At 41.8% G+C, this 21,860-nt stretch overlaps 1 protein-coding gene across 1 annotated transcript in view; it reads right to left on the bottom strand.

Annotated features, from left to right (window-relative positions):
- EPB41L5 (erythrocyte membrane protein band 4.1 like 5) overlaps positions 1-21,860 on the bottom strand; it is a 125,906-nt gene that overhangs the window by 9,469 nt on the left and 94,577 nt on the right. The window contains exons 19-22 of the mRNA XM_039234879.1: positions 11,744-11,872; positions 8,451-8,515; positions 3,656-3,746; positions 1,859-1,933 (exon numbers count right to left, since the gene is read on the bottom strand). Coding sequence (XP_039090810.1) covers positions 1,859-1,933; positions 3,656-3,746; positions 8,451-8,515; positions 11,744-11,872 — 360 coding nt within the window. The remainder of the gene's footprint in view (positions 1-1,858; positions 1,934-3,655; positions 3,747-8,450; positions 8,516-11,743; positions 11,873-21,860) is intronic.

The following is a 21,860-nucleotide window of genomic DNA, read 5'->3' as shown; positions in this document are numbered from 1 at the left end:
GAGTAAGTGTACTCTTAATGCCTTGCACCTACTTCACCCATCCACCCACCCAACTCCCCTCTGGTGACCACCAGTGTGTTCTCTGTATTTAAGGGTCTGTTTTATTGTTTGTCTCTTTTTTCTTTGTTCATTTGTTTTGTTTCTTAAATTGGACGCATGAATAAAATCATATGGTATCTGTCTGTCTCAGTCTCTGTTAGTTCACTTAACATGGTGCCCTCTAGCTCCATCCATGTTGTTGCAAATGGCAAGATTTCATTCTTTTTTTATTACTAATATTCCATCGTATGTATACACATCTTCTTTATCCATTCACGTAATATCAGTGCATATTTGGGCTGCCTCAGTACCTTGGGTATTATGAATAATGCTGCAATAAACACAAGGGTGCACAGATCTTTTTGAATTCGCGTTTTCATTTTCTGTGTGTGAAGACCCAGGAGTGGAATTACTGGATCATACGGTAGCTCTATGGTTAATTTTCTGAGGAACCTCCGTACTGTTTTCCCCAGATGTTTATCTAATAAATATATGAAAGGTGCCTGGAAGGACACACAGCAAACAGTGGAATGGGTGCCTCGGAGGAAAGGGGGAACAGAAGTCAGGAATGAAGGACAAAGGAAAAAACATAAGGCAAACAAAAGAGGAGACCTGCACGGACCTACGAGGAGAGTCTGCTATGGGCTGAGAGGTATAATTAATTTGGGCATCTGACTTTTAAAAAACTGGATACTATCCTATTGGTCTTAGAGATGTCTTTTGGTCACATATTTATTTTACATATTTACTGATTTCCAAACTGATGGGAATCTTAGTGCTTTCCAGAACTTTTTTCTAGCCTTAGTAACATATACTTCTGCTACAAATTTTAGATTCTTTCTGCCTCTGTTCCTCTCGGGGAAGATGGAACTTTATGATTACATGTTCCACACTCCTTGAGAATTCTAACTATAAATGAGATAAACATAAAAATATGATAATAAAAAACTTTCCCTCAATAAAATGCATATTTTATTTATTTACTTTTTAAAATTTTTTAAATTTATTTTTGAGAGAGAGAGACAGAGCACAAGTGAGGGGTGAGGGGAGGCAGAGAGAGAGGGAGACACAGAATCCGAAACAGGCTCTGAGCTGTCAGCACGGCTCTTGTCATGTTGCTCATAAGACACTAAATGAGTTATCTGTGTACCTTTCATCCCGACTAGATAGTAGGTCTCTGGCAGGAAAGAACTGTTTCTTATTGGTACTCGAATTTGGTCACAGTACCGCACACAGTACCCCCCATACTGCAATAACGATCATATTGATCGCTGGTTCAATGTCCACCATTTTTCTGCTCTACATCCTTCTGTTTATCCCCACAGTCTTCCTCTCTTGTTATTCAATACGGTGTTGAATCACAAACAGGCATATAGTAACATGTGGTTTCTATACAGTGACACTTAAATTCAAAGTGGTGAAATTTTAGGAAAAAGGCAAGGCTGAGTGGTTACTGAGATACGGCCTCTTATTAAATGAACAGCTTTACTATATGGTTAAACTGGGGGCACTTCAGTTGGTCAAACGTCTAACTATTGATTTTGGCTCAGGTCACGATCTCATAGTTCGTGAGATCAGGCCCCGAGTTGGGCTCTGCACTGACAGCATGGAGCCTGCTTGGGATTCTCTCTTTCTCTCTCTCTCTCTCTCTCTCTGTCTCTCTCTTTCTCTCTCTCTGTCTCTGCTCCTCACCCCTACTTATACACACTCTCTCAAAATAAATAAACTTTTTTTTTAAAAAAGGCAAAAACTGGAATGTAACAGGAACATTTTCCAAAACAGAAATTCCTTTCCACTCTGCTGTTTTAGGCATATTTACCTGAGGTGTGACTGTGTGGTCAATTAGATTCTCTGTCAGAGATAAGAGCAAGGCATCCAACTCATCCGTAGCATCCTAGGGAAGATACAAAATACAAGGCTGTTCAGTGAATCACTAACCACCAAACTGAATTCTTTCCGTATCTTCTCAGTTTACAATTCTGACCCAGGCCTGGTTGGTGTGTTAACCTTTCAGAACACAGGGCCATTCGGGAATCATGGTTATTATAGTGATTCCACTTTTGCTTGAAGGGGAGCCAGACTACAATCAGAGGCTGAAAACGATAAAGTGTTACGTGAGATCCTCACATAGCTACTCTTTCGGTGAGATGAGATGAAACTGGGGTGAGGTTGAGACTGTTCTGGCTCTTGGTTCTTAGACTTGAGAGAGAGGTGGGAGGTTCAGCACAGTGAGGACGACGCTGAGACCCCACACACTGCTAGTCCAGATGTGCCAGCACAGCGCCGTCCACAGAAGACTACAATGTGAACCTCCCCTTAAATGGTAACCAACACGTTTTAATTACTACTTGAGGCCCCTTATCGAAGATGAAGCTCTGTACAGAGAGACAGAAAGAGAGAGAGAAGGTAGGTAGGTAGGAAGAATTTAAAGAGAATAAAAGATAAAATTCCAACCTGGAGATAAGAGAAATAAGTAGTTAGGGTCTAGAACACCTAATGAAAACAGCCCTTGGTGGAGAGAGTTCTATTTCTATCCATCTGCCTTGAGCCTGTGGCCAATCTCCCATTTGTATCTCAACATTCAACTTAATTTTAATCACACATAGGAAAAAATTATTCTCTCACTTCCCACAGCTCTCTCCTCTTATACCACCCCCTCCCACCCTGTGGCCTGGGCGAGGGCCCCCAAACAGCGTGTACCTATCTCCACCACAAAGTATTAAAATTCTCTCTGAAGAATTTTAATTCAGTCCGAAAAAAGAGGCGGTGTTTCATTCCTTTCTGAATTTTTGAAACTAGCATGTATTCTGGTACATATTATAATATGTAATAAACCTTTGAATTAAATGTCCTTCTCTGTTCCAACAAATCTCAGGTTCCGCTTCAATTTCAATGACCAAAGATATCAATATGGCTTTTTAGGATTTTAACTGGCAGAAAGGAAGCTCCTGCCTGAAGTTATTTTAGGCTGGACTTTCTGAAACCCAAAAGCCTGAAAAATTATACACCTAAATATGAACTACATGTTGTCTTTGGACAGTGGGAATATAGGAGATTCCTAATTTTTTCTTTTTATGAAGTATTTGGCAAATTTTTACAATAACTGCTCTTATGTGAAGAGCAAAGTGGCAAACACTCATTTGCAAGGCCAATTTTTCATTTCACTCGCCGATTAAGACATTCCATGGGCAGTGAACTGGGTCTGATTTCTGGACTGGTGCGCGTGTGGCGAGCGGCTGTCGGGAAGGCAGCGGCCGTGATGAGCTGACTTTCCTGCCAACACAATGACAGGCCGCTGGGGCTTCGGTTAACACTGGCTTAGTGCCTACTACGTGTCATCTATCGTTTGAGATACCAGGGAGGCACAGCCAGCATCAAAAGCACAAAAATACAAAGGCCACCTAAAACAAAAAGAGCAACAAGTAACAGAGAAACGGAAGAAACCCTGAGGTACTCTTGTGAGAGACGTGACCACGGATTCTCCCCAGAGACGGGAGGCGCGGTGTCTGCCTCACGGCGTGTCTGTCCATCAGGAACCACCAGGTGAACGAGGGCACACGGCGGGACTCAACTCAGCTCGGTCTCCAGAGGAATCTCCCAAAGGAAGTGTCCTTACCTTAAGAACAGAACCACTGGCCGCAGGTGTCGTCTGCGTCAGAGCCAGAGAATCTTCAGGGAGGGGCGCGTCACCCTCAGGGAACACAGCGCTGCAAGACAAAGATAAATTCACAGCTCGGAGCACCGACACGGGCCCAAGGAGCACTCTCGAAGAAGAGTAATGCTTCACATAGAGGGAGAAGAAATGATGGTTTGTGAGGAACAGTGACGGCCGTGCTGCGTCCGTGTGCCACTGTGAGGGCCCTTCCCCACCCACCACGTGACAACTTTCATGTCCATGTCAGACTCAGGCACGGATGGATCAAAATGGCCCACCACTGTGCTTCCCTCCTAAATCTCATTGAAGCTTCAGAAATGATTTATCTTTAACGAAGGCAGATGCACAAGAGAGAGAAATCAAGAAGCCAATGTTTAAAAGCTGTTAACAAATCTGTGAATGGGGAAAGCCTGGTGGCCTGGAAACTAACCAGAATGCCTGCGATACGGGAGGACAGTCCGGAAGCCAGAGGGGGCACCACCACGTAGGGACACAGGCCGCAGAGCCCTGCCGCAGAGGGGACACCACATCCAGAGTGCTGTGTGTTACAACAAGATGAGCCAGGTGACAGGATGCCAGAGTCCCTGTTACCCGCAGGCCTGGCAGGAATGGCATCGGGGGCCAATCCCAGATAAGAATAATTAGGACAGGAGCAGGGTCACAGATGGCTTCAGCACCAGGGAGGGAAGGGGGGACATCTAAAGCCAAATGACCGTCATCCACCAAGGTAACACATCCAGCAGGACATCTACATCCTTCCGAATGTCGTTGAAAAGGGTGCCCCTAGTAGCAGTTCCTGCCGGAAGGCTACAAGGAGAATGCGAAAAAATGACACATAAATCCCAGACTGAAAAAGTTGGACATAACTGGTGAAGCAGAAGCTGGAATGTTGCATCTACAGCTCTGAGGCAAAAAGAGGCAAGGGAAACAAAAAACAAAAAGGAATAGCTGTGAGGAACAGAGAAGTGATCAAGACGTTTCAATTCATGCATATTAGACATTCAAAAAGATAATGGCTTATGGGGCGCCTGGGTGGCTTAGTCAGTTAAGCATGTGACTTTCACTTGGGTCATGATCTCGTGGTTCATGGGTTCGAGCCCCGCGTCGGGCTCTGTGCTGACTGCCAGCTCAGAGCCTGGAGCCTGTTTCAGTCTGTGACTCCCTCTCTCTCTGACCCTCCCCTGCTCACGCTGTCTCTCTCTCTCTCCTAGAAATAAATAAAACATTAAAAAAAAAAATTTAAAAAAAAAAAAAAAGAAGATAACGGCTTGTGATTTTCCAGAACTGAAGAAAGACACAGGTCTTCAGACTGAAAGGCCACCTTGAGTACTAACCAAAAAAAGTTTTGTTTTTATTTAAAGCTATTCTTGGACAATACAGTGATGAAAATGAAGAACTTCAAGAATAAGCAAGCAGGGAAGTAGAAGAGAAAATAACTTTGTGCTTCAGAAAGAAGAAACAGCTCAGAGGAAAGGATTCAATGTAAGAAAAAGGGAGCACTAGATGGAGGGAAATATGTTTTACAGTGAATTTTCCCACACCTTCAAGAAAAAGCTAGTCATGTAGTGTACACTGCTGCAAAACATGGAAAGATGAAAACATCCTGCGGCCATTCCTCTCCATGTATGTCCCAGCCCAGCAAGTTCACTTCCATGTGTGCACCTTAACACATCCTGACAGCATGTGTAAGGAAGGACATGTACACTGAAACAAACACGGGTCCATTAATAAAAGAATGAGTAAATCGTGGTTGGCTTAGATAATGGCAGTTAAAATGAAGGAACCATGGATAATTTTTTAAAATTCAGATATGTGAAAACAAAACCCACTAAATTATATTCTTTAAATGGGTGAATTGCATGTTTGTTTATTTATTTAGAGCATATGCACCCAGATAAGAGAGGGAGGGGAGGGGGGAGAGAGGGGAGAGGAGACAGGAGGGGGTGACAGAGAGATTGAGATTGAGAGAGAATCTTAAGCAGGCTCCACTCTCAGTCCAATGTGGGGCTCGATCCCATGACCCTGGATCATGACCTGAGCTGAAATCTAGAGTCAGACGCTCAAGTGGCTTAAGCCACCCAGATGCCCCTCCCCCCACCATAGCATTTAAGTTTTATCTCAGTGAAATTGTTACTACAAAAATAAATGATCTGAATAGCCATTTCTCCAAAGTAGAAAAGACATCCAACATCATTAGTCCTCAGGCAAATGAAAAAAATCAAACCACAGCGAGACATGCTTCATACTCTCTAGGATGGCTATAATTCTAAGGATGGAGAACAAGCACTGGCAAGAACGTGGGGAAACACACTGGTGGGAACAGAAAACCTTGTAGCTGTTCTGGAAGACAGAGCTCCTCAAAAAGTTGAACCTGAGAGTTACTAAATGACTTAGCAATAACCCTCCGAGGTTACTGAAAGCATGTCTACAAAAATTATTTGTTGTTGTTTATTTATTTTGAGAGAGAGAGAGTGTGTGTGCGCAAGCAGGGGAGGGGCAGAGAGAAAGGGAGAGAGAGAATCTCAAGCAGCCTCCACTCTGTCAGTGTGGATCCCAATGCAGAGCTCAAACTCACGAACCATGGGATCATGACCTGGGACAAAATCAAGAGTCAGACACTTAACCGGCTGAACCAATCAGGCGCCCCCAAAACTCTCCTATGTGAATGCTCACAGAAGCTTTATTCATAATTGTCAAAAGGTGGGAACCACCCAATTGTCCATCAATTGACACATGGATACACAAAATGGGGTCTATCTACACAGTGGAATATTATTCAGCCCCAAAGAGGACTGAGGTAGTGATACATGATACGATATGGATGAACCTTCAAAACACTCTGTAAATCGAAAGAAACCAGACACGAAGGCCACACATTGTGTGATTCCAGTTACATGAACTGTCAGGAGTAAGCAAAGCCAGTGTGTGGAGAGGCTGCAACGGGTGTGGTGTTTCTCTTAGGGGTGATGACCACGCTAAGGAATTAGATGGTGTTAATGGTACAAAACTTTGTCAACATACTGAAAAGCACTGACTTGTTGGGGCGCCTGGGGGGCTCTGTCGGTTAAGCCTCCGACTTCGGCTCAGATCATGATCTCACCGTCTGTGAGTTCGAGCCCCACGTCAGGCTCTGTGCTGACAGCTCAGAGCCTGGAGCCTGTTTCCGATTCTGTGTCTCCCTCTCTCTCTGACCCTCCCCCACTCATGCTCTGTCTCTCTCTCAAAAACAAACTATAAAAACATGAAATAAAATAAATAAAAAAGATAAAGGAAAAACAGCCTAAATCTACTACAGCAAAATGTGAACATGTTACAAAGCTTGACATCTGGTATACAGACAATATATAATCTCCACAGTTTTCCTGAGCCTTGAAATATTAAAAGGAGGTACAGTAATTTTTAAAAAGTGTGCTATGACATGGGGAAAAAAAAGATTACAGAAAAGATTAACAGAATAGGAAAAGGTCCAGAAATAGATCCAAGCATAAGCAAGAATTTAAGCACATCTTGAAGGATACATTTCAAATCCCAGGGGGAGACTAGGTTACTCAAAACATCAGCAGCCATTGAGAAAAACAAATCTAAAAGTTGGGAGTACATTCTAGGGTGTTTCCAGGTTTAAGACTTAGTTCAATGAAATTGGGCTGTTCTATCTCCATTATTCTCCTATAGGCAAAAAAAAAAAAAAAAAAGAATTTTTTAAATGAAGTTCTAAAAGGCTCTAAATAATAAGAGTATTTAAAGTGTTGTGGGCCAGGGGCACCTGGGTGGCTTGGTCAGTTAAGCGTCCAACGATTTTGACTCAGGTCATGATCTCATATTTCACAAGATCAAGCCACGTGTCAGGCTCAGTGCTGCTTGGGATTCTCTCTCTCCCTCTTTTCTGCCTCTCCCCTGCTTGCAATCACATACGTTCTCGCTCTCAAAATAAATAAACTTAAAAAAAATAAAATAAAATGTCGTGGGCCAACTGATTTACTGAAGCTAATTAAAAAGTTACATTGCAATTCCCTGAATTACCCTGTAATTTCAGTCTTACCCTGATCATCAATTAGTGTGTTTGCTAAATACGAACCACACAATACAAAGCATGCTATACGCTTCGGGGCTATGTTGGTCAGTCTCTGGAATTGAGTGAGATGAATCAGGAAACTCCTCACTGAATACATTTCGACTAGAAATGCATTCATTCATTTCTAGAGCACTCATTCATGCAACAATGTTTTGCACGAACTAAGCACAAAACACTGGACACACGGTGATGAACAAAACAGACTGGCACGGGGTAGGGGACAAAAGTCTATTGCAACACATAAACTGCCTAATTCTCATTAAAGAAAAGAGAGGCAGAAGGGACTTAGAACAGCAAAGAAATTTATGTGAGTGATGTAAGAGCCCATAGTAGAAAGTCTGTTAAGAATAGGATAGTGTGTTAACAGGATGGCACTGAAGTTAAGAGAAATGATATACATTCCTCACCATATAGATTACAAATATCTTTAAATGTCGCTTTTGCTCTGCTGTCTGATTCAGGAAAGGAATGAGAATGTAGAGACTAATTAGAATTATCTCCAGATAATCTAAAACTAGGAAGTAAACAGCTATGTAATAGAAGAGTGAATTCAAGCTATCTTTCAAATAGATATCCTGAAATTATATGGTGAAACCCTGGAGAACAGGAGAAAAGACCCAACAACGAAAGGAAAGTTAAGAGGAAAAGAACATCAAATTAATTCTGTCTAACCCAGAACTGTACCTGTTTGTGGCAGCGTCCTGAACGTTTTCGTTTTTGGGACTTAATGAGCTATCTTCTCTTGTGGCCTGCGAAAATGAAATTAAAAAAGCAAATCTTTGTAAGGATACTAAAGAAACAAGAAATTTACACTTCCAGTAAAAACAAAAATATCACTTTGCTTCAGTTCCAGAGGCAACCATCCCTGGTCACCATACTGACGTGGAAATTATCAGCACCTCGCTTAGTACAGTCCCATCGATCCCCAAATTAATAACCACACTTCTATTCAATCATACACCCCCTTTACCAGACAGCTCGCAATTATTTAAGACACCCTGGTGTGTCAGTCAATATATATATACGGGATCCCAAAAGATTTGATGCCAAAATTTTTTGAATTTACCTAATAAAAAGAAGAAACAGATACTAAGCTATGTATCTGGCTTCTTATTTTTCCCTGAACACAAGAGGTATGTTAGGAGGAAATTCTAGAATATTTTTCCTAAGGGGGGCAGTTTTTTCCCTTAACTTTAGTGAGGTATTATTTACATAGAGTCAAAAGCACACATTTTTAATGTGTGGTTTGATGAATTTTGAAACATCAACACCACAGTCAACACTACCCCCACGACGTCCCCTTGAGGCTTCCAATGGGACCCCATCAAACCCCTTATACATGGGACACAGTGAACTGTCTCTTCTACAGTTTTACACACGTGAATTACAATGCCTATCTTTTTAGTGTCTATCTCTTTAGAGTAGCATGAGGTTTTCGAGATTCACCCCTGATGCTCATTCATTCCTTTGTATGTGCCGAGCAGCAGTCCACCGTATGGACAGGCCACAATTTGTTTGCCTGTTCACCTGCTGATGGACATTTGGGTTGTTTCTAGTGTTTAGCTATTTCAAAGAATTCTGCTAGGAACATTCATGTACTAATAATCTGTGTGAACCTATTTTCCTTTCTCTTGGGTACACAGCTCAGAGTGGATCTGCGTGGCCACGTAGGAAGTGTATATTGAACACATTGTCAAACGCTTCCTCAAGTGCTTGTAACATGTTCTATTCTTACCAGCAATGTGCCCTGCAGGAGCGCCGTCACTGCCAGCAGAGGGATGGTCAGTTTTTAATACTGGCCATTTCAGCAAATGCGTTTTCAGGCACACGCACGACGCTGGCTGTAGACTTTTCACCGATGCCCTTTACCAGGCTGAAGAAGCTCCAATCAATTTCTCGTTTGCTGTGAGCATTTACTATGAATGGGTGTTGATTTCTGTGAAATGCCTCTTCCGTAGGAATTGAGACAATTTTACTTTTTAATATGGTCAGCTAGAGTGGTTTTGAAATTGTAAACCAACTGTTTTCCTGAGATAAACCCTACCTGGGTCTGTTTTGTTAAGGATGTTTGAGTCGGTATACAAGAAGGATATTAGACTATAGTTTCTTTTCATGTGAAATCTTTTTCTGGTTTTGGTATTAGGGCAATACTAGGATCCTTAAATGAATTGGGAAGTGCTCCCTCCTTTTCTGTTTTCTGAAAGAGTTTGTGTGGAACTATTATTTCTTCCTTCGATGTTCAGGAGATTTCCAGAATGAGGGCATCTGGCCCTGGATTTTTCTTCACGGGAACATTGTTAATTATAAAACAAAATCTTTTTATTTCGGGGCTCTTCAAGTTACTTTTCTCTTCTTCTTCTTCTTCTTTTTTTTTTTTTTTAACAAATAGTTTACTGTCAAGTTATTTTTCTCTTCTTCAAGCCAAGAAAAGTCCCAAAGGATAAACGATATGTAAGGTAATGACAATAATAATTACTGACACTGCTAACACAACATGTAGCTTCAGCATTTAATTAAATGCTCTTCACGTGCCAGGCACTCACTACTCCATGTCTTTTACATTTCTGTCCTTGCAATCCACCTTAAGGTAGGCCACCACCATTATACTTTCTTAAACGTAATCAAACTGAGGCTTAGGGAAACTAACTTGCCAAATCAGAACACTAGTATGTGGTAGACTGGAAATGGGATTCAAACAGGATTCCAGAGGCTGTGTCATCATACTTTATATTTACTTTTATATGCAAATATTATGCTTTATGTTTATACTAGGGGAGAGGATAGACAACCAAAGCATGATCATTATTCCTCAAATCTTCTCAGGTTCTCTTCACAAGATGGGTAAAGGACATTTTCTCAACAACAGGATATTCTGAAATCCTAGCTGATAACATGATTCGGTGAGATGGGCTTCTGTCCTGATTTTAGTACAGAGGGTAAGTCTGACAGTCAGGGAGCACCAAGGAAAAGCTGACTCTGACAGCACGAATGCCGTGAACCTCATGGGGGCGGGGCTCCTCCCCACCGCATCCTTCAAGGTGTCACAGGCAACTCCTTCACCTCGTTAACTGTCACTCCTGTAACACAGCTTTGCCAACCTGAGGTCAGATGGGTGGTGGCAAGTAGCACATTGCTAAAGGCCTGAAACCGCAGACTTAGTGTTGACAGGAATCTCAAAATCATTAGGTTTTCTGGCGATAAAAGTGACGAAGATTAGGAACTCACTTCCATAGGAATTTGACTTTTTTAAAAAAGGTTTTTTTAAGGGGTGCCTGGGTGGCTCAGTCGGTTAAGCATCCGACTTCAGCTTAGGTCGTGATTTCACGGTTCGTGGGTTCGAGCCCCACATCAGGCTCTGTGCTGACAGCTAGCTCAGAGCCTGGAGCCTGCTTCAGTTTCTATGTCTCCCTCTCTCTCTGACCCTCCCCTGCTGATGCTGTCTCTCTCTCTCTCAAAAAAAATATTAAAAAAAAAAAGATTTTTTAAAATATATTTGTTGAAGTTTAGTTAGTTTTGAGAGAGAGCAAGTGGGGAGGGGCAGAGGGAGACAGGAAGAGAGAGAGGATCCCAAGCAGCAGGCTCTGCACCGACAGCATAGGGCCCGATGCAGGGCTTGAACTCACGAATGGTGAGATCATGACCTGAGCCGAAATCAAGAGTAAGATGCCTAACCGACTGAGCCATCCAGGAGTTCCTAACGAAAGTTAAAAAAAAAAAAAAAAAAAAGTTCTTATACCCTAGAGAGTCTTTCTCTCAATTTTTTATCACATGATTGCCTCCTCTCAAACTAGCTTAGACTTAGACTTGGGCAGGCGATCTGCCATCCTGAGCCTGGTCCTGGCACGACTCACTATCTGCGGTCACTGGCAGGGTCCCCCTTATTTAACACTCATGTAATTTAGTGTCTTCAGTGTTCTCGGCTGGGAGTTCATGCTCGTTTCCCTTTGTCAGGACTATCCCCATGAAAGGCAGCTTACCTTATGCACTGCTTCCACCTGAGCCTTCAAAATGTTACTCTTCAAGTCAGGAGGCACTCTCCTGGAATTCAATCCTGGGCTCTCAATGGCATTATTAAGACATTTCTCAGTCAACTTCACCACCTCCTCCTAGATATTAAAAACACACTGTAAGCAACTCTGCTGGGCTAGAGTTCTACGGAAATAGGAAGGGGGCTGATGAAAGCTCATATTCAGACAATCAGGATGTCACGTGTCTTAAGCCATCCTGTCCTATTCCGGGAACGGTCACCTCCCACGAGTAGTTCCAAACTAAGGCTCAGTGGTCACACACATGACATGCGAATTGCTAGAGATCTCGAGAAATCATCTAGCCCAGTGTTCTGCCTTAAAGCAACTGAAAAACTGACTCCACCATCCGGGTCAGACACCGGAGTTAAGTCACATGTGGAGAACATGTACCATTTGCTGTCATGAACTTCCATCGGATTTTAGGGTAGGCTCTACACAGGCTAATCCCCGTAATTCTGAAGCTGTCATCAGGCAGATGGTTTTGCTTGGGATTATGTTACAAAGCCACCATCCTTCTCAGGTACAGACTTATGAAAATGACAGAAAAAGGCACAAGTCTAGTCGGTGCAGATCTTAATATAAACATTATAAACAAGCCATTATTAAAAGAAACAAATCGAAGGAAGCAAATTAAGAAGTTTAAATTATCTGTCCTACAACTGATACTTAAAATGAAGGACTACAACAACAATTATCGTTACTATCACGTGCCTGCTATTTAAGGTTGGTCTAAACAACAAACTCACTCTAAACATTTTCCGAGTCTCACACACAGCTGTTCTGTAAAACAGGCTAGCTGCCATGTATGGGATTATATACTATAACATCCTTCCAGATCTCAAAAGACTTAATTAACGTGCTTATTCTGATTTGGCATTTCTCAGTGTGGTTTCCGCACATCTGCTTCCGGGTGGGCCCCGAAAATCCGACCGTTTAACATGCTCCCCTATGTGATTCTGACACACATAAAAGTCTGAGAATCACTATTTTGGACTAAACTCTATGTCTGTGACTGTCTAGCCTTCAGAATGATTCCTATTAATTGCAGGAGGTCCTTATGTCCTTTTTCAATCACGACTAGCTCACACTGTATGACCCACAATCCCACTTCCGGGTATATATCCCAAGGAAATAAAGTCACTATCATGAGTGGGTATCTCCCTCCTGTGTTCACTGCAGCATTATGCACGGTTGCCCAATACATGGAAACAACCTCAGCATCTGCTGATGAATGAATGGAGTAAAAATGTGGTGAGTGTATGCACATATATGAAATATTATTTACACTTAAAAACAAGGAAATCCTAGCATCGCGAACATAGTACTACTGTAGTAGTTACTGTATGGTAACTACAACCTACGGTGAGCATTTTATAAAGTTTGTAATTGTAGAATTGTTACGTTATACATTTGAAACTAATATAAAACTGCATGTCAATTATATTTCCGTTTTAAAAAAGAAGGAAATCTTGCAACAAGATTTGCAACAACACAGACGAAGCTGGAAGGCATCATGCTAAGTGAAACAGGTCAGAGAATGACAAGTATTGCACGCTATTACCTATATGTGGACTCTAAATAAACAAAAAATTCCAACTCAGAAACAGAGTAGAATGGTGGTTGCCAGGGGCTGGGGAGTGGGAAAGTTCAAGCTTGGCAAAAAGGCACAAACTTTCAGTTATAAAATGAATTAAATCCTGAGAAGCTAATGTATAGCATGGTGACTACAGCTAATTATACCGTTCTGAATACTGGAAACTTGCTAATTAAGCACTGTCACCAAAAACTAAAACAAAAAGGTAAATATGTGAGGCAATGGATATATTGATTAATTCAATCACAGACATCAGTTCACAACATATATGTATATGAAATCAACACATTGTAGTCCTTAAATGTATTACAATTTTATTTGCCAATTATATCTTAATAGTGGGGGAAAATCATGGCTAATTCAAATACTTTGACATTTTCTCTTCAGAGTCAATTATGTTGCAGACGAGATTACTCGTTAATTATTTACATTTGCACACTGTACGATCCTCAGAGCAGCCTGCCTCTACTGCAAACAAAAACAAGTGAAAGTATGAACTGTTGCCATCTCCCAGTTTTTGCAAAAGTATAAAGGTTTTCAAATTGGCTGTACTTTGACCTACCACCTCCTCCCCCGGAAAATACTCAGACGACTGAAGGTATGTATTTATAAGGCTGTTTGTCACAGCACTGATTGTGACAGTGAAAGTTAGCAATAACTTACGTGTCCAAGAGGGAACTGAGTAAATACAATGGTGACCTAGGCATGCAGTTTAACTACTGTCTGTAATATGTCATTGAAATAAAGAAAGATGTTTACAATCGATCAGTTTTAAAAAGCAGTGTCACCGTACTTTTATTTTTAAAAAATACATCACCGTTAAATGTTTGGAAATATTTATCTTAAAGATGCTAACTGTAGTTCTCTCTTAGTAATGAGTAATGGAAGATTTAAAATGTCTTGCTTTAAAAAAATCTGTATCCTGTATAATTATGATGTATGAGAACATAAAAAAATTACCGATGTACAAGTTGAGTGTAACAGCTTTAAAATATCTTCACTTTATTTGATTATAGCACGTAATTCCAGTGGCAGCCAGTGACTCTGTCACTGACAGCCTGCCTTGGACCGCCACATAAGGCACACAGATGACCAAAATAACTGAGAGGACACCTGATGCCTAAAGTGCCCCACACCAGCCCTGATCTGAAATGACTTTGGAAACCGCACCTCTACTACAGGGTGGTCCTGGCGGTAGAGTCCGCTGACAGCACCGCTTACGGAAGAGGCTGAAGTCAGTCCAAAGTCTGCCTAAGTTCTCAGCTGGAATGCCACCACATGCGGACTTCAAACCACTCTTAAAACCATCTTGGCGGGGCACCTGGGTGGCTCAGTCGGTTAAGTGTCTGACTTCGGCTCAGGTCATGATCTTGCGGTGTGTGAGTTTGAGCCCCACACTTGGCTCTGTGCTGACAGCTCAGAGCCTGGAGCCTGCTTCGGATTCTGTGTCTCCCTCTCTGCCTCTCTCCTGCTCATGCTTGGTCTCTTTCTCTCAATAATAAATAAACATTTTTAAAAAATTAAAAAAGAGAAACATCTTGGCTAGGAAATAGGAACATCTTTCCGCAGGGCACTTACACAGTCACACAAGAGGGGTGAAGAAACAGTGTGAACAGTAAAATCTAAAAGAAAGAAAAACGGTACATTTTTACAGAGAGCTCCTTCTTTAAATGCCTCAGGAACACTGAAACTGTTGGATTCAATACATACACAAAATACATACACAACCTTCTTAAACAAAGTGAAGTTCTTTTTTAGTTTTAGCCTTGGAAAGATGCAAGGAGTTGTTTTAAGGTTGCTTATGGTTCACTTTTTTTTTTTTTTTTTTTGAGTCATGGACCCTTTTGAAAATTTAACACAATTTGGACCCACTTTCCAGAAAAATGTATAAATGAATCAATGACAAGAATATGTATTCAATTTCGTAGAGTTTAAGGCCCTCCTAATTATTCATGGATAGATCCAGTATCTGTCAGTTAAGAATTCTGCTTTAAAATGCTGAGGCATAGGAGCACATGTACCCCAATGTTCATAGCAGCACTCTCCACAATAGCTAAAACATGGAAAGAGCCTAAGTGTCCATCAACAGATGAATGGATCAAGAAGATGTGGTTTATCTATACCATGGAATACTACATGGCAATGAGAAACAATGAAATCTGGCCATGTGTAGCAACATGGATGGACCTTGAGGGTGTTATGCTGAGCGAAATAAGTCAGGCAGAGAAGGACAAATATCATATGTTTGCACGTATAGGAGGATTAGGAGGAACTTGACGGAGGAACAAGGGGGAGAAGAAGGGCGGAAATGGTGGGGGAAAGGGAGAGAGGCAAACCATGAGAGACTCTTGAATGCTGACAAAAACTGAGGACTGATGGATGTGGGGGGAGGGGGGGATGGGCATGGAGATGGGCACATTGGGGATGAGCACTGAGTGTTATGTAGAAACTAATTTGACAATAAACTATTTGTAAAAAAAAAAAAAAAAAGAATTCTGCTTTAGAAGATTAGACAGAATTTAGCTTATATTTTACTAAATATGTAAAGGGAGGGGATGTGCCTGGGTGGCTCAGTGGGTTAAGCGTCCGACTTCAGCTCAAGCGTCTCACAGCTCAGGAGTTCAAGCCCTGCATCAGGCTCTGTGCTGACAGCTCAGAGCCTAGAATCTACTTTGTATTGGGTCTCCCTCTCTCTGCCCCTCCCCTACTCATGCTCTTTCTCTCTCTCCCTCCAAAATAAATAAAACATTAAAATAATGATAAATACAAAGGTTTTTAACCATATTTACAAACCGTTCCTTCCTCTGAAACTGTTAAAATATCTAAATGAAGCCAGAAGATTGCCTGAGATCATAACAAAAAGGATATAAACTTTTAGAGCTAGTCTATTATACAACTAAAACATGGTAAATTGCCAACAGCCTGATTTCAGGAAACAAAGAATGACTTAAAAATTATTTGTTTTTTAAAAAACCTGCAACCTGGGAGCACCTGGGTGGCTCAGTTGGTTAAACATCCGACTTTGGTCACCAGGCCTTAGGGCCCCTTCTTTCCTTGGCCCTGGCTGCTTGGTTGGCCCTTACACCACACACCCATGGCTTCTGCTCTGTGTTCATTCCTCCAACCAGACTGGCAGATGGGGGTTCTCTTCTCCCTACCTTCTGCCATGACAGACAGCATGTACCTCTGAGGACCAGGATGAGCCCCTTGGCCAGTTTGCTATTCCCAGTCTTCTCCCCCGACCCCAGCAGCCCCTCTGCTGAGCTTTTGAGTGTCTTTTCTGTGGGGTGAAGCAAGAAGGACTGCAAATAAAAAGAACCACACTATGCAAATAAAAAGAACCACACTATGGGTATAAAAAAAAAAAAATGATGATGTCATGGTTCATGAGTTCGAGCCCTGTGTTGGGCTCTGTGCAGATAACACAGAGCCTGGAGCTTGCTTTGGGTTCTTTGTCTCCCTCTCTCTCTGTCTTTCCCCTGCTCACGCTCTGTCTCTCTCAAAATTAATAAATATTTTAAAAAATTTTTTAAATTAAAAAATAATCTGCAACCTGCACCAACAATATAACATTAGTAACTATTCTTCAAGCTGAAAAAGTCAAGGCAATGAAGGGAAACAGATTTTGCCACCCCAAAATACGCCACTATAGCATAAAAATTATTTTAAGCTGAAGGCAACTGAGAAGCAGAGATAAGAAAAGCTCTCCATTCTCCCCCTATTTGCCTAAAAGCACAAGATAAATTTACCAAGGTGTCCCTCCTCCTCACTGTACCGAGAAGGACAAAGATTAATCCCTGGAGGCTTCAGGCCCTTCTCAATGAAAAGCAAGGAATTAAATCCGCATAGCAACCTTACTCTTATTTACCAGACTTTTCTTTATGACCCTCCCATAACTGGCTTCCCCCGATCTTTCAACTCTAGCTGAAGGTGATATTAAATCAGGAATTCTAAGCCGTCTCTGAGAGTTATGCATTTTTCCCTGGGTCAAGAAACTTGTTTTTCTCTTGTTAACTGGTCTTTTGTGACAGGGATCTCAGCCAAGAACTCAAGAGGGTAGAGGGAAAATTATTTGCCAATTATTGCCAAGTAGGAAATATTTGCCCTTGCGTTCACAGAATGTGTAATTTCTATTTACTAATTACATGATATGCAACAGCTCACTGATTTCTGGAGAAGTGTGGCCTTTGCACAGCTAATGTCTGAAGACTGTCTCCTTTTCCAAAGGGAATTTAGACATTATGATCCCTTCTGTGTCTGGCTTGGGGGCAGATGTAAAGAAAGTAACTACTTGTAAACTGAGGGTTGATGCGGGTGGGAGGTTGGGAGGGCGGGGAAAACGGGGCATGGGCACGGAGGAGGGCACTTGTTGGAATGAGCGCTGGTAATGAATCATGGGTATCTACTCCTGAAGCCAAGACTACACAGTATACATTAAATGTTAGCTAAGGGGACAACACATTATTAGAAGGAAGGAAGGAAGGAAGGAAGGAAGGAAGGAAGGAAGGAAGGAAGGAAGGAAGGAAGGAAGGAAACTACTTGAAGAAGCAACTGAAATAGTGTCACTAATGTCAAGGATAAAAATGGAGATGATCAACATAGGTGCATAAAGGAAACCTTACAAGAACTTATAGTTCTTAAAAAAAAAAAAAAGGATTTACAGTTTTCAGGTATCAACAGAGAACACCAGACAACTTCTAAATGCCAAACTTGTTCACACCATCTCTGGACTTCCCTGTTCCCGAATCAGCTACCCTGATCCAAATAAAAGAGAGGACCGCTAAGCAACCAATCAGCTGGGAGGGGGGAAACAACTTCCATATTTCTCCCATAAAAAACTCAGTGTGTCAGCAACTCAGGACTCATTGCTCCTGCAGCCTTGAGGTCCCTGGCTCGCAAGTTGCAACCCTTATGATAAACTCATTTTTCTACTTTGTTTTATTCAGTGTGCCAAGCTTGGCTTTTGAGATCGTCCTAAAGTCTGGATACAAGCAAATCAAAAGGGTAAAGATGACAGATTATTCCAAATCCTATACGGTGGCAACCTGTTGCTAGATGAAATTCCTAACTATCTGGAGAAGAGGTGAGCAAAGTACAACTCACAGGTCATATCTAGCCCACCACCTCTTTCTGTGAATAAAATTTCCCGGAACACAGCCACGCTCATTCCGAGGAGACTGCTTTCATGCTGCGAGGCCGGAGGAGCTGTAGCAGAGAGAGAGTACAAAACATGTACTATTGGACCCTTCACGGACACAGCCTGCCAATTTCTAGTCAAGAGAACACAGTCATCAGGCTCTACTTTTAATTCTGTCCCCAAAAAAGACTAGTTGCTAAAGGCCATGCATGTCTTCATTGCCACCTGTCCCCACTAATAAATGCAGTTTAACTTTTGCTACTTTAAGCATTGTTTGGGAAAAATGTTATTTTTTTTTTAAATGTTTTTATTTATTTCTAGGAGAGAGAGAGAGAGACAACGTGAGCAGGGGAGGGTCAGAGAGAAAGGGAGTCACAGACTGAAACAGGCTCCAGGCTCTGAGCTGGCAGTCAGCACAGAGCCCAATGCGGGGCTCGAACCCACGAACCGTGAGATCATGACCTAAGCGAAAGTCGGACGCTTAACCGACTAAGCCACCCAGGTGCCCCAAGGGAAAGATGTTATTTTTACGTAATCACTATACCTGACATCGGGCTCTAAGATCAAGAGTTGCACATTCCGCCGAACAAGCCAGTCAGGCACTCCACTTTAAGTACTTTTCTGATTGCTGGTTGAAGGACAAGAAAAAATGACTTCTAAACTGAAATTTGGAGATAAAGAAAATCTTGGAATTGCCTCAGGTAATGAAGAGGCGGAAGGTAACTTGAAAAATCTATAGGTCTGGATACAGCGTAAGCCCCAAAGGGTTTCAAACACGTAGGTCATGCACAGAAACTGTGAATAAATTTCTAAAGGGAGGAGCCCAGCAATGACACCTAATCATAGCAACAAGGCTGGATAGAACCATCAGTTACACCAACCACCAAGAGAGGCCATAATGTGGTTAATTTATCTTTGCCCGAGGAACTTCCCACATTGGAGGACGTGCCGCTTCCCTGGGCATCCCACTCAATTTGGAAATTTCTGTTAGGAAATGACTTCTTTCATCCTTTCTTTTTGGTTCAAGGTTTTATTTTTAAGTAATCTCTACACCCAATGTGGGGCTTGAACTCACAACCCTGAGATCGAGAGTCACACGCCCCACTGAACGAGCTGGCCGGGTTTCATGTATCTGTGTGAAACCTGCACACCTCTTACCGACTCACTGGCCTTACCTCTTCTTGGAGGCTGTTAAAAACCAGGTTGCCCTAATGCCTCCTTCACATAATACCTCTTCAGATGCCTACAATGCTCTTTCCTCAGACTACTGATCCTTAGTTGTAACTTAGTTTCAAGGGCTTTCAGCACTTAGTTCCTTCTCTTCTCGAACTGCTTTAGTTTCCTAAATCATTTCTGAAGAGTGGTACCCAGAAATGACTCTAATAATACAATGTTTGGACCTCCCTTTTTAAACCTCTTCAGTTAATACAATATAAATGTTCTGCCAGTCACACTTCAAACAACATTTATATATTCTTAAAACGTTTTTTTACACGTGCTTGTGTGATATTCTGCCTCTCCATCCTAACCCCGTGTTTGTCAGACTTAACAATACATATTCTTATATCCAGCCCAGCAGCCCAGCTGAGAGTCTTCATGGATCCTGATACTGCCTTTCCCAAACCGTATTTCCTCGCTGTTCTCATCTGAAAACTCCGTAGGAGATCTGCGATAGGAAGGGGTCACTGGAGAAAGCCATCTGCAATTCTTGTATGGGGTTTGGTGGGAAAGATCTAAGGTTCCTGACAGCCAAGACTTTGTCATTCTTCGGAGGATTCCACACGGTATTTCATTAGTTTATCTTACAGCGAGTAAACAATAAATGCGTTTGGAGAACTGAATCTGTGTATCAGAATGTCAAGTGCGTGCATCGATCCTGGGTAAGGTAGGTCGCCCAGGGCATGACATGCCTCTAAAATGGAGTCTTGGGACATGAGTTAGAAGTCAAGTCTCCTGCCGGCAGTGCTGGCCTGAGCCTAACGATCTGTCCTTGGCTCGCAGCTTCTCAGTTACACAATTCTTAGAGCTCAACATGCAAAACTGATACTTTGCTTTAGAATAGTATGTTTCATTTGCAGGTTTTTCATTCTAAGATTACTTTACTTCGTAAAGCTGATATTAAGATTAATTTGCATTCCCTAAGCAAACGTAACTACTGATGGTAAAGGTAGAGAAATCAGACTGGACTAAAAATGTATCATATAAATAAAACTTGAAGCAAACTTTTACACGGCACTCGAGTTGTAACGAGGTAAGTTAAGGTAGTCTCTTATTTTTTTAGCACAACCACTGAGTTCTTTCTTGCTATTCCTGCCTGGCATTGAGTAAGTTCTCACTAAATATCAGCTGTTGTTTTTTCTAGCTATGTGAACCCCAGAACGTTCCTTTATGGCCACTGTCCTTTCCCTAGCTCACTCTTACACTCCCTTTCCTACCCTGAACGCACACTCCTCCTCGTTTTTCAAGGCTTCAACACTAAGTTAACGGATTCTCTGCTTTGGAGGCTCAGTGATATTATAACAAGACATGCAGGGAACTTTACAAAAGAAACATATTGCTATTTGGTGGATGTGCATGAACTCCCTTCCAGTGTAACAACCATTCCTTTCCCGCCACCTTATGCCCACAAGCTTCATCATTCTCCTTCAGGTTCATTCTAGTTCTTCATTCAATTCTTCTCAAATTAACTGCCAACCACCTAAAGCTTTCAATGAACCCTTCTGTCTCTCTGCATTCCCCTCCCTCAAGAGATAGTAAGAACAACGCACAACATGAAAGCAAACAGACTGATATAATTGAAAAGTACTGAGGGGTCAAGAAAGTGAAAGCCTTCCTGGAATTTAATCAGCTTCTAAAAGACATTTCTAAGCAAAAACATATTAGAGAAAGGAAAAAGAAAACACAATTTGGATTCAAAAAGACAGCTTGAACAATGACAAGAAAGAAGACAATCACCCCCTCTCCCATACCGGTCTCTAGAAATTCCAGTTAGCAGCTGGTCCCTCTTCCTCTTTCAAACCAAAACAAAATTCATTCAAAAGATCCTTGCTCTCTGTTGCTGATATACTGAGGGGAAAGGGGTCTCCAGATCATTACCTAAAATTTACTCTTCTATTCAGTAGGGACATCTAGTAGTTGATACAATGAATTAGTTTTACCTCATTTGATTTATTTTTAGTTATCTCTGGAAGTTATTTAAGAAAACTTTTAAAATGCACCCAAACAATGAACTAAAGTTTAATTGGTTAAACTGGCATGCACCCCCACCTCACGCCTAAAACTCCAGGGGCACAGAGTGGTAGAAGTTATGGAGGGCCTCACATTTCGTTCTCTTC

This window comes from Hyaena hyaena, unplaced genomic scaffold (genome assembly GCF_003009895.1).
Source record: "Hyaena hyaena isolate Hyena2069 unplaced genomic scaffold, ASM300989v1 scaffold_91, whole genome shotgun sequence".
Taxonomy (NCBI): domain Eukaryota; kingdom Metazoa; phylum Chordata; class Mammalia; order Carnivora; family Hyaenidae; genus Hyaena; species Hyaena hyaena.
Note: the sequence above shows the minus strand (reverse complement) of the source record. Positions and strands in the feature narration are given on the sequence as shown.